The 12,508-nt window shown below is 48.9% G+C and overlaps 1 protein-coding gene across 1 annotated transcript in view; it reads left to right on the forward strand.

Moving 5' to 3' along the window:
* Positions 1 to 8,620: 8,620 nt before the first annotated feature.
* The window catches only part of LOC121272954 (girdin-like), a gene marked incomplete at its 3' end in the record, with an annotated part of 75,685 nt that continues 71,797 nt past the window's right edge, over positions 8,621 to 12,508 (forward strand). The window contains exons 1-3 of the mRNA XM_041179853.1: positions 8,621 to 8,737; positions 9,623 to 9,724; positions 11,602 to 11,694. Coding sequence (XP_041035787.1) covers positions 8,663 to 8,737; positions 9,623 to 9,724; positions 11,602 to 11,694 — 270 coding nt within the window. The remainder of the gene's footprint in view (positions 8,738 to 9,622; positions 9,725 to 11,601; positions 11,695 to 12,508) is intronic.

Genomic DNA, 12,508 nt, shown 5'->3' on the forward strand with positions numbered 1-12,508 from the left:
ATAAGTCAACCCTTCCATCCCAGGAATCAGCCTAGTGAATCTCTTGAACTGCCTCCAATGCCAGTGTATCCTTTCTTAAATATGGGGACCAAAACTATACACAGTACTCCAGGTGCAGCCTCACCAACACCCTGTACAGTTGTAACAAGACTTCCCTATTTTTCATCTCCAACCCGCTAGAATACAAGCCAAAATCCCATTTGCCTTCTTAGTCACTAGCTGCACCTGCATGCTAACTTTTTGTGTTTCATGTGTAAGAACACCCAGATCCCTCTGTGCTGCACTTTTTTTTGGAGTTTCTCTCCATTTAAATAATAGTCTGCCTTTTGATTCTTCTGACCAAAGTGCATGACCTCACACTTTCCTACATTAAACTCCATCTGCCAAGTTTTTGCCCACTCACTCAACCTGTCTATATCCCCTTGCAGATTCCTTATGTTCTCATCACAACATGCTCTCCCACCTATTTTTGTATTGTCAGCAAATTTGGATACATTACACTCTGCCCCCTTCTCCAAGTTATTAATAATGATAGTAAATAATTGAGGCCCAAGGATTGATCCTTGTGACATTCCACTAGTTATGTCTTTCCAACCTGAAAAAGACCCATTAATCCTGACTCTCTGTCTTCTGTGTGTTAGCCAATCCTCAATCCACGCTAATACATTACCCCTAATACCGTCAGCTCCTATCTTGTGCAATAAGCTTTTATGTGGCACCTTCTCGAATGCCTTCTGGAAATCCAAATACACCACATCTACTGGTTCCCCTTTATCAACTCTTGCTTGTTATATTATCAAAGAACGTTAGCAAATTTGTCAAACATGATTTCCCTTTCACAAAACCATGTTGACTCTGTTTGATTGCGTTAAGCTTTTTCTAAATGTCCTGCTATTTCTTCCTTAAGCATTTCCCAATGACAGACGTTAGACTGACTGGCCTATAGTTTCCTGCTTTTTGTCTCCCTCCCTTCTTGAACAGGGGCATCACATTAGTGGTTTTCCAATCCGCTGGGACTCTCCTGGAATCCAGTGAGTTCTGGAATATTTTGATCAAAGCCTCCACCATCTCTGCAGCCACTTCCTTTAAAACCCTTGGATGCAGACCATCAGGCCCTGGCGACTTGTCTGCCTTTAGTCCCATTAGTTTGTCAAATACTTTGTCCCTCATGACTGTTACAAGATATTTCCACCTTATTAGCTCCCGGCTTATCTGATATCTTTGGGATGTTTATAAGTGTCCTCCACTGTGAAGACCGATGCAAAGTATTTAAATTATTAAATTATCTGCCATTTCCCTGATCTCCACTATCAATTCTCCAGTCGCATCCTCCAAGGGTCCCACACTCTTTAGCTACTCTCTTTCTTTTTATATACTCATAGAAGCTCTTGCTATCTGTTTTTATAATTATTGCCAATTTACCTTCGTAATCAGTTTTCTCCCTTTTTTTTAGCTTTTTAGTCATCCATTGCTGATTCCTAAAAGACTCCCAATCCTCTGGCCATTAGTTTTTGCTGTTTTTTATGCCTTTGTTTTTGACTGGATACTCTCCTTGACCACCTTTGTTAACCACGGGTGGTTCATCCTTCTCATCGACTCCTCAGACACTGAAGCAGCCCATTGTCCGAATGCAGCAAGGCCTGGACCATATCCAGGCTTGGGCTGACAAGTGGCAAGTAACACTTGCGCCACAGAAATGCCAGCACTCAACTCCAGATAGGCCTATTTTATTATTACAATGGGAACACACTGGCCTCCGGGGGTTTGGGGGGGAGGGGGTGGGGTCTCCATTCTGGCTGCAGGAGGGGCTTCTCGCACCATCCTTTGTCCTTCCTTTTCTGGGTGGGGTGGGGGGGCGGGATCTCTCCTATCTGGGTTACCCTGCTTCTCTTTCCAATGCTCGTGGGGATGGTTTGGAGCGGATCTGCCTGAGTTTCCAGGTCTATGGGGTGAGATCGTAGCTGCCTGCGGTGACGGCTGCATCCCTGGCCGTGAGGGTCTCTGCCCCTTCAAGCGCGTCCGCAGGTTGGAAGGGAGGCAAATTTTGAATTCCTCCAAAGAGTATTAGCTCATGCAGCCCCTTGTAGGTGCCCGGGACACTCAAGGACCTTACCCACCGGGCAAACGCGATTTGCTTTGGCCATTCGAACTCGATGTCGGTTTGTGTGGGTTTCTTACGAGTGGTCAGTGCCACCACGATTAACTCATAGGCCCCTAGCACGGCAGCCTTGGCCTGCTCATAGTTCATGGACACATCAGGAGTCAACGTGGAGTAGGCCCATTGGGGCTCTCCCTGACAGCTGCCCTGGAATGAAAAAGATCCAGAAACCTGATGGCCAGTTCACCTGCTACTTCTTCAAAGGTAGCAAAAAAAATGACTTCAAGTCACTCTCTTCAAATTTGGGAATGAATCTGGCACATTTGAAGGGCTGAGAGAGCGGTTCTGGGGTAGGGAGATAGGGACTGCTACCGGGTAGAAAGAGATTTTCTCTCACAGCTTCCAGCTGTCAGCTCTCTATCTCTCTCTCTCCCTCCCTCTCTCTCTCTCTCTCTTCTCTCTCTCTCTCTCTCTCTCCCTTTGGGATGCTAGCTCCATTTCCAATTTTTGCAGCTGGAATCCTTCCCTCTCCCTTTCCCTCTCCCGTGTTTCCCTTTCTCTCTCCCTCTCCTGAAATCCTAGTCAGATTTCTGAGCTTTTCCCGCTCGATTTGGGGATCGGGGAGGGGGTCTGGGGTGGAGCTCTTGCTCCACTTGCTCTGTCGGACTTGTGTGTGTGTGACCCAGATGTTCTGCCAACGACTGGGTCACTTCACTTCACTTTACTGGGTAATTTTAACTGTGCCTCCCTAGCTACAGCTTTCAGTTGCTCTGTGCTCAGGGCTGCTAATGTTTCACCTTTCAGATCTCCTTGCTTGACCCACATCTGGACATCGAAAGTTGCCATGTTCTTAGTGTTAGGAAGAAAGAATTTGCTGTGGTAAGTTACTGTGTTTTAAAAGTTCGTACCAGCCGCCGAGGTTTACCTTTTGATTTCCAACTGGCTCTTTTATATCAGATTTGGCTCAGGTCTTAAACTTGGACTCTGGTCAAATTCAATTGGCTGATTCTGGGCTTGGGCTCCCAATTTCTGTTACGAACAGGAGGGGCATTAATTCAAACAGCACTAATTTCTCCTCTCACCGTCTTGTCCATAAACCGAAGGGTGTTTTGATTTGTTTCCCTGTTTATAAGTATTTTCCCAACCGCTCAGTTTTTTGTGTGATCCAATTTTCTGTTAATAACCCCCACAGCAAGCTCGTGATATGATGAGCTCAAAGGGTTAGTTTATTTGCACACACTCAAAACACAGGTAGTCTCCACACTCAGACAGTAAAGAGAGGGATAGAGAAAAGAAGGATTCACAGTACAGAGGCCACAGAGAAAGTAAATGTTGGTCCACATGAGTTTGAGTGTCCAGAATCAAAGTCCAATGAGGTATTCCTTCTCGGAGACTGGCAAGTTGAAAACCGATGCTGTATAATTCACTCTTCTGGTGGTGTTGGCTTCACAAAATGAGATGAATCAGTCTTGTAGGCAATGGTACAGAACTTCCAAAAGAAACAGGATAGATGGGGCCAGGTGTTCAGCCTGGGCAGAGCTCCTTTGTGTGTGGCTGCTAGTCAGATGTTAAAGAGCAGACTGAGCTCTTCAGCTCAGCAAGGCAATATTACTTGTTCAACAAGCCAGAGGCCTATGTCACATGGCCCCCATCTCTTCAACAAAGGGTTAAAGGGGATAGCAACTGGATAGAGAGAGATTTTCCCTCACAGATTCCACCTGTCTGCCCTCTCTCTCCCTTTGGGCTGCCTATCCGTTGTCTGGAATTCAGCTTGGTCTTGAAGACTGTTAACTAGCTAATATGAGTTGAAAGGAAGGTTGGAGGGGCCTTTTGTGTTAACAGACCCTCAGTCTCCTGCTGGTAAGCTGGGTTATCAAATGCAATTTTTTCTTATTCATTCATCAGATGTGGGCATCGCTGGCTGGGCCAGCATTTATTACCTAGATGCAAGGTTAATGTGTTTCATGATGCCATGGGGAAAGAGGGCAGAGGAAGCCATTTTTGAGATCAGGTTACAGGCTTCCATACAAACCAATGAAAACGACAGACAGCAGAGGTTCTGTGTGGTCAGCCGAGAGAAAAGGTTGCTTGGCTTTGAGTGCTACCAGGGTTGGATGCGAGAGGGAGATGGTCTTTACTTGAGAAGATGCATCTGCAGCCTTCTAAGGATTCCAGGGGATTTGTTCTGACACGGCCAGGACGGTACAAAAACCCATTGGAAATGGGAGCAACTGTGGACTGTCTGTTAAAAGGACTAATTTCATGAAGAGCGCAATGGGCAATAAGTATAAAAGAGGAAATGGCCCTTTTTGTAGTTTAAAGAATAAGTTACTTACAAATAGGAAATAGTGTTTAGCCAATAGTGCTTTTAGTCATTTGTTACTGTAAATGTTTTAAAACACGAAACCTTGTCATGTCATTATTTTCAGCTGTTAACTGGATGTTTAAGTCTCTTCATAAAAATGTCGGTCTCTACAGCAATTGTAACACATATTGGAAAGCACTAAAGAAAATGTTGATCTGGTTAAAGGGGAAGGAGTCCAAAAGCCTTGGTGTGTTGAGGGGGGTGAGGTGTGGGTCAGAAGAAATGTTGAAGAAACTGGATGATAAAAACATGAATGAAGGTAAAAGAATGTATAGAAAACTAAACACTGAGCTAAAAAGAGACTGAGTAGGCAAGAGAGATGGGTGGGGAGAGCGTGCTTATGGAATGTATGAAATGCTCAGTGCTATAAAATAACTGAAGGCAGGGGGAGGCAGATTTACAAGGATGTTGCCACCCAGGGCTGGAAAAATTGCATCAATGAGGAAAGATTGGAGAGGCTGGGGTTGTTCTTCTTCGGACAGAGGAGGCTGAGGGAGATTTGATTGAGATGTACAAAATTGTAAGGGGCCTGGGACAGAGTGGATGGGAAGGGCCTATTTACTTTAGCAGAGAGGTCAGTGATTTTTGGGGGGGGGGGCGGGGGGGAGATTTAAAATGATGGGTAGAAAGATTAGAGGGGAGATGAGGAAAAATGTTTTCGCCCAGAGGGCTGTGGGGGGTCTGGAAGTCACAGCCTGAAAAGGTAGTGGAGGGAGAAACCCTCAACTCATGTGAAAGGTGTCCGGATATTCACCTCAAGATCTGTAACCTGCAGGGCTACAGACCAAACGCTGGGAAGTGGGATTAGGCCGGGCGGCTCGTTTTTCAGCTGGTGCAGACACGATGGGCTGAGTGGCCTCTTTCTGTGCCGTAAACTTTCGATGATCCTCAAGGAAGTGATGGAGTCTCTGCAGAATTGACAAAAGAGCCTGGAGAGAGAGAGAGAGAGAGAGGGAAAGAGAGAGAGAGAGAGAGAGAGAGAGGGAGAGAGACGGAGCAACAAGAGCATTGATGAACTTGTGCTGGATGATGCACACTAAGGGCGAATGGCCCAAAGGCTTTTCAAGGAGCGCCGATGGCCCCATCAGGGAAGGCATAAAGAGCATTACAGTGCGACCACCCGAGGTAATGGGAAGGATCCCAGCAAATTGAGTGGGAGCTAAAGTCAACCATTCCATTGGCCGCCTGCGATCAGTAGGGTTTTAGTCGGGGGAGGGGGGGGAGGCTGCACAAGCCGATTACAGCGAGGCCAAGGGAAGGGGAGACCACTGCCTGCTTCATTGTGAGAAAGGTTTTGGCTGGGTGAACAGCGCGGGAGTCGGATTATTGGACTGGGTAGATAATCACACTTAGCTGGCACATATAAAGAATTGCTGGTTGATGGTAGTGGGCATTCGCTGGCAAGGCTGGCATTTATTAGCTACTCTTAATGGGCCTTGAGGGGGTGAGACTCAATTGCTACGCGACGACCAATCCAACAAACCCCAAGGAAGTCCGCCTACGTTCACTTGGAGGCATTGCAGATGGTGCCATGCCAAGCGGTCATACGGCAGGGGTGCCGCAAATGGCACAGACAGAGTGATGCCCGGGTTAAAAGCGCCAAGCTCTGGCCCGGCGACAATGCGTGGGTCTGTGTAGCACTGTTAGTGTAGGAGCCCGGCCCAGAGTGCTTCATGTGGGCCTCATCCAGCAATGGGCGTGTGGGTCGAGGAAACGGAGGAGAGGGATGAAACGATCGAACATGGGCTAAAGAGGGTCTTTAAAGGAGGAGTGGTTTCATCGAACCGTGGGAACTTACAGCACAGAAAGAGGCTATTCGGCCCACTATGTCCATCCTGGCCAATAAGCAGCCATCCGCTTTCCAGCTCTTAGTCTATAGCCTTGTGGATCAAGGTATGTCAAAGGTGGGAGATGGTAGCGTAGCGGTAATGTCACTGGGCTAATAATCCTGAGGCCAAGTCTAATGCTCTGGGGACAGGGGTTCAAATCTCACCATTGCAACTGGTGGAATTTAATATTAGTTAATAAATCTGGAATTATAAAGCCAGTCTCAGTAACAGTGACCATGAAACGATCATTGATTGTTGTAAAAACCCCATCTGGTTCACTAATGCCCCCTTTAGGGAAGGAAATCTGTTGTCTTTACCCGGTCTGGGCCTACATGTGACTCCAGACCCACAGCAATGTGACTGACTCTTAACTGCCCCCTGAAATGTGCAGTTCAAGGGTGAATAGGGATGGGTAACAAATGCTGGCCTTGCCAGTGATACCCACACCCTGTGAAAGAATAAATTTTAAATAAAGTATCTCCAAGCATTTTTTTCAATGTGACATGTGTTCCTGCCTCCACCACTCTTTCAGGGCAGTGGGTTCCAGATCCTCCACCACCCTCTGGGTGAAAATAATTCTCCTTCAATCCTTCCTGGCTCTTACCCTAAATCTTACCCCCACCCCATCCTACTTCAGCACCCCTCAAACAAGGGGAATAGAGCCGACCTATCCACTCTGTCTGGGCCCCTCGTCATATTGTATATTTGAATGAGGTCCCCTCTCAGTCTTCTCCATTGTAAAGAAAACAACCTCAGTCTATCCCAGTCTAGCTGAATGGCCTCCTTATGTGTTGTAACTTTTCTATGGTTCTATCTAATCTTTCCTCATAACTAAAGTTCCTAAGTACAGGTAACATCCTCCTTAACCACCCCTGGGCCCTCTCGAGTGCGGTGACCAGAACTGCATGCAGTACTTCATTTGCAGCCTCACTAGGGTTTTATACAATCCTCTTAACCTCTGTGTCCCAGTTAATGAAGCCAAGTATCCTTTATGCTTTCCTGATCACCTTATCTAGCTGTCCAGCCACTTTATGAGGAGAAATCTTTTACTCTCAGAGAGTCATGAGTCTTTGGAACTCTCTTCTTCAAAAGACAGTGGAAGCAGAGCCTTTGAATATTTTTAAGGCAGAGCTGGATAGATTCTTGATTAACAAGGGGGTGAAAGTTTATGGGTAGTGGTGGTGGTGGTGGGGGAGGGGTAAGCAGGAATTCCGGTTACCAGCAGATCAGCCCTGATCTTCATGGCCAGGTAGGCTCGAGGGGCCGAGTGGCCTACTCCTGCTCCGAATTCGTATGTTCATGGATCAGTTCAAGGTGGGAATCCAGAGCATGGGGCTGAGGCAGCGGAATGAGGGCTGCCAGTTCGGGGAGGGGAGGTGAAGGAGACCAGAGTCGAATGAGCAGAGACTCCAGGAGAGTGGAGGCTGGGGTTGGTTGGAGGGGAGGGTGGGGAGGATGGGGGGGGGTGGGGGGCTGGGGGGGAAGCTGTAGCTCGAGAGGAGGTTACAGAGACGGGGGAGGGGCAAGGCCATGAAGGGGTTTGTACAATTAATTATGCATTCATATAGCACCTTTAGCACAGAAAAACCTCCTAAAGATCACTCACAGGAGGTCATTCAGACAGGCATGGCTGAGGGCTTCAGCAAGGATGGCCTTGGCAGAGCCAGGGATGTTAATGAGGTTACCGCCGTCCTTACCTGGTCTGGCCTACACGTGACTCCAGAACTACAGCAATGTGGTTGCCTCTTAACTGCCCTCTAAAATGGCCCTAGTCAGCCACTCAGCTCAGGGGCAATTAGGGATGGGCAACAAATGCTGGCTTTGCCCAGCGACGCCCACACCCCATGAAGGACTGGAGAAAAAACGCCCAGTCACCGGGATATTGGGCAAGGAATCTAACAGTACAATGACAGTCAAAGTGCTGGGGGAGAGAGGCGGTGATGGACAGTGATAGACCTGAGCTTGTTGAGATTTTCCACTCTGCGGACGGTAATAACTTCAAAAAAAGTTAAAAGGTGTCACGTCACCACAAGAGAAGCAGCTTTATTCAGAAAAAAAACGGTTTACATAGAATTAGACTACAAACATCACTGGGGAGGCCATTTGGCCCAACAGTTATATGCCAGCAAGTCTCAATTTGAAATTTTGTAGTTTATGACACTTCAAATGCAGTCAAAATGTTTTCAAAACATCTTTTTTAAGTATTTGGTAAACGATTTGGTGGAAAAACAGAGAGGAGGGTGAGGGAAGGCATTAAATGATGCTCTGAGTTGAGATTCCCAATGTGAGGGGATAGGAACGTTAGCTGAGGTGCGGAGTGGTTGAGGGGGAAGGAAGAGGGGGTCGGACAACTTCCGGCAAGGAGCCGCCATGAAGCTCCTGACCCACAACCTGCTGAGCTCGCATGTCCGAGGGGTGAGCCGCGGCTTCCCGCTGCTGCTGAAGGTGAGTGAGGCTCCCCGGAGGAGGGGGAGAAGGGAGAGAGCCGGAGGGAGGGCGGCCTCAACCCGGGCAGCCTGGGGCTGGGTTAACGGGGCGGCTGGGAGGCCGCTGGAGCCGGGCGCCATGGTGACCCGACCGCGCCACCGAGCGCCTGGGAGGGTGAATCACACCCTGGTTTAACGTGAGAGTCACTGTTCCCCCCATGTGGCTGGGAGGGTGAATCACACCCTAGTTTAGTATGTGAGTCACTGCTCCCCCCATGTGGTTGGGAGGGTGAATCACACATAGGGTTAGTGTGTGAGTCACTGCTCCCCCCATGTGGCTGGGAGGGTGAATCACACCCTGGGTTAGTGTGAGAGTTACCGCACCTGCCTGTGTTTGGGAGGGGTATGCTCAACCTGGGCTGGAGTGAGGCTAATGGGGCCTGCAGAGGAGGGAGAGATTGCATTAAAAATGTGTTTCTAGCCTCCATTATTGGCAGGTTGCACATCACCCAATTTTAATCGCTCCACCATTGGCGGCCGTGCCTTCAACTGTCTGGGCGCCTGAACTCTGGAATTCCCTCCCTAAACCTCTCCACCACTCTCCCCCATTAAGATGCTCCTTAAAACCAACCTCTTTGACCAAGGTTTTGGTAACCTGTCCTCTTCTCTCCCTCTGTAGCTCAGCATTAAACTTTGGTTGATTACGCTCCTGTGAATTCCCTCCAGGGGACTTATTATGTTCAATTACGTAAATATAAATGGTTGTTGAGTGCATTGCTTCAGGAGGGGTGGAGTATTGAGGAATGTGTCCGGCATATCTGGGGCCTCGGTCTCAGTGAGATGCTCTGAGCTGAAACAAAGCTGCTGATTTTAACGTTGATCCTTGTTTTCCTTTCCCCTCAAGGCCACTGAAGTGAAGATCAACAGCGTGGACTTCAACCAGGAATTTATCTCGCGAATGATTCCCAAAATGGAGTGGGGGGCACTCGTCGACGCAGCAGAGAGTGTAAAGTATTTCTAGTTTAACTGAATAATCACCCTCATGACCCAGCCACAGTGAAGGAATGGCCGATATATTTCCAAGTCAGGATGGTGTGGGGCTTGGAGGGGAACTTGCAGGTGGTGGTGTTCCCTATGTGTCTGCTGCCCTTGTCCTTCTAGATGGTAGAGGTTGTGGGTTTGGAAGGTGCTGTCGAAGGAGCCTTGGTGAGTTGCTGCAGTGCATCTTGTAGATGGTACACACACTGCTGCTACTGTGCGTTGGTGGTGGAGGGAGTGAATGTTTAACAGCCTATAAAATGGTACAGCACAGGAGGAGGCCATTTGGTTCATTGTCCTTGTGCCAGCTCTTTGAAAGAACCATTCAATCACTCTCCCTCCCGCCCTGCTCTTTCCCCAACAGTCCTGCGAATTTTTCCCCTTCCAGCATTTGTCCGATTCCCCCGTCTGAAAGTCCCTATTGAATCTGTTTCCGCTGCCCTTTCAGGCAGCGCCGTCCAGATCACAACAACTCGCTGTGTAAAAAGAAACACATTCTCCTTGTCTCTCCCTCTGGCTCTTTTAACGATTCTCTTCAATCTGTGTCCCCCTCTGGATACAACAGGAGCCAGGACTGTTCAGGGGTGATGTCAGGAAACATTTCTTCACACAAAGTGGAGTGTGTTACGATCCTGGGCCAGACCTCGGGATTTTGGGGGTTGGAGGGGTGGGGGGGGGGAGGATCCAGTTAGGGACCAATTACATTTTGCTTAAAGTAGATAAAGGTTGAGATTCAAGATTCTTTCTTTTTGGAATAAAAGCCACAAGATTCTAGAAGTTTGAAACAAAATTTACTGTACAAGCTCAAAAAGATAAAGCAATTTACTATATCTATCTTTTACTCTAACATTCAGGGTTAATATGAGATACATGTGAATTAACAGGCAAACTGTGGTCAAACACACCAAACTGCAGAGTAAATGACAGATGCGACCAAGACAGGGTCCATGGATTTCTCAAGAGCCCACCCAGGAATCAGTGAACACCAAGTCAAACTATCTCACTGAAGCTCTGTCTCGCGAGGGATTCCCAGCATCACCTTTGAAGATCTCTCAGTGGAATTCTCTCCAGAAGTCGCTCCCACTCGGATGACTTTAACAATGGTCCCACCTCACAGGGTTCCAGTGTCGCCTTCTAAGAATCCTTCTGCCTGGATTCCCGAGTACTCTCGAACACTAGCTCACAAGCTCACCTTCAGACCTGTGGCTGTGCCAAGCAGAGCCCCACTAATCCAACGGGGAACCTTTGCTACAAGGGCCCTCTTTACTTAGAGTTTGCGCGCCCCCCCCCCCCCCCACACAGCGGTTTACTTAACTGGGATCTGTTTCTGTCCATTTTGTCTTTGTGACACTTGACTGCTGGCAGACTGTCTCAAACTGACCACCTCAAGAAGAGTTGTTCACCGACCCTTGAACTGATCTGGGGACCTAGCAAAACACTCCCAGAGGGTCCCACCCTTGTTGCGTAGCAGGAACCAATGTAACAAACATTGGAACATCCTCTACCTTAAATGTTACAATCTCCACAGACTCCTAATTGAACAGATCAATGGATTTCATGACAAGTGGAAATCTCCCTCCTCCCCAACCCCCCCCCCTTCTAAAAGGTGACAAGGCTGCCGGGTGGGAGGTGGGGGTCAATCGAAAAGGTCGAACTGAGATAGATTTTTTTTGTGGGACAAAGTGATTGAGGGTCACGGAACCACAGTTCAAGCTGTGATTGGATTCGACAGCTGGGACAGGCCTGAGGGGATGAATGGCCACCTCTTCGTTCCCCCCCTCCCCCTCCCAACACAAATGGGAAAAGGCTACTCACGCTTTCTTTCTCTCTCTCTCTCTCAAACAGATTGGACACAGGAACGACCTCCCCAAGGAGCTGCCGCCTGAGCCGGAGAGCAGCGAGGACTTCCTGCAGAAAGTGCATCACGTCCTGCTAGAGGTAGGCCTCAGAGGCACCAGTATAGCTCCCATCCTCTCACCCCCCACTGTGTCTCACCCCAACCCCCCCCTCACCACCACAGGATTTAGCAACAGGGTTCGGCTATTTTGAAAGGGGCTCAGGTCCACCCACCCAAAATCTGAGTGACGGTGTCCGGACCCCATATGGTTACAACAGATTAAGAAAAAATTATTACATGTCGACTGCGATAGCCATTTGTGATCAGAGTCCCACAGACATAGTGAACCCATAAACTGTTCTTCTAATACCCTGTACCTAACCCCGTGCTGTACCTGTCCAGGGAGTGTTTGATGGGGACAGTGTAGAGGGAGCTTTACTCTGTATCTAACCTCGTGCTGTACCTGTCCAGGGAGTGTTTGATGGGGACAGTGTAGAGGGAGCTTTACTCTGTATCTAACCTCGTGCTGTACCTGTCCTGGGAGTGTTTGATGGGGACAGTGTAGAGGGAGGTGAGGGAGAGGGGAGAGAGAGAGAGGCGGAGAGAGAGAGAGGCGGAGAGAGAGAGAGGCGGAGAGAGAGAGAGGCGGAGAGAGAGAGGGGGAGAGAGAGAGGGGGAGAGAGAGAGGGGGAGAGAGAGAGGGGGAGAGAGAGAGGGGGAGAGAGAGAGGGGGAGAGAGAGAGGGGGAGAGAGAGTCAGAGAGGGGGGAGAGAGGCGGAGAGGGGGAGGGGGAGAGAGGCGGGGAGGGGGAGAGAGGCGGAGAGGGGGAGAGAGGCGGAGAGGGGGAGAGAGGCGGAGAGGGGGAGGGGGAGAGAGGCGGAGAGGGGGAGGGGGAGAGAGGCGGAGAGGGGGGTG

The sequence above is a fragment of the Carcharodon carcharias genome, chromosome 37 (genome assembly GCF_017639515.1).
Source record: "Carcharodon carcharias isolate sCarCar2 chromosome 37, sCarCar2.pri, whole genome shotgun sequence".
Taxonomy (NCBI): domain Eukaryota; kingdom Metazoa; phylum Chordata; class Chondrichthyes; order Lamniformes; family Lamnidae; genus Carcharodon; species Carcharodon carcharias.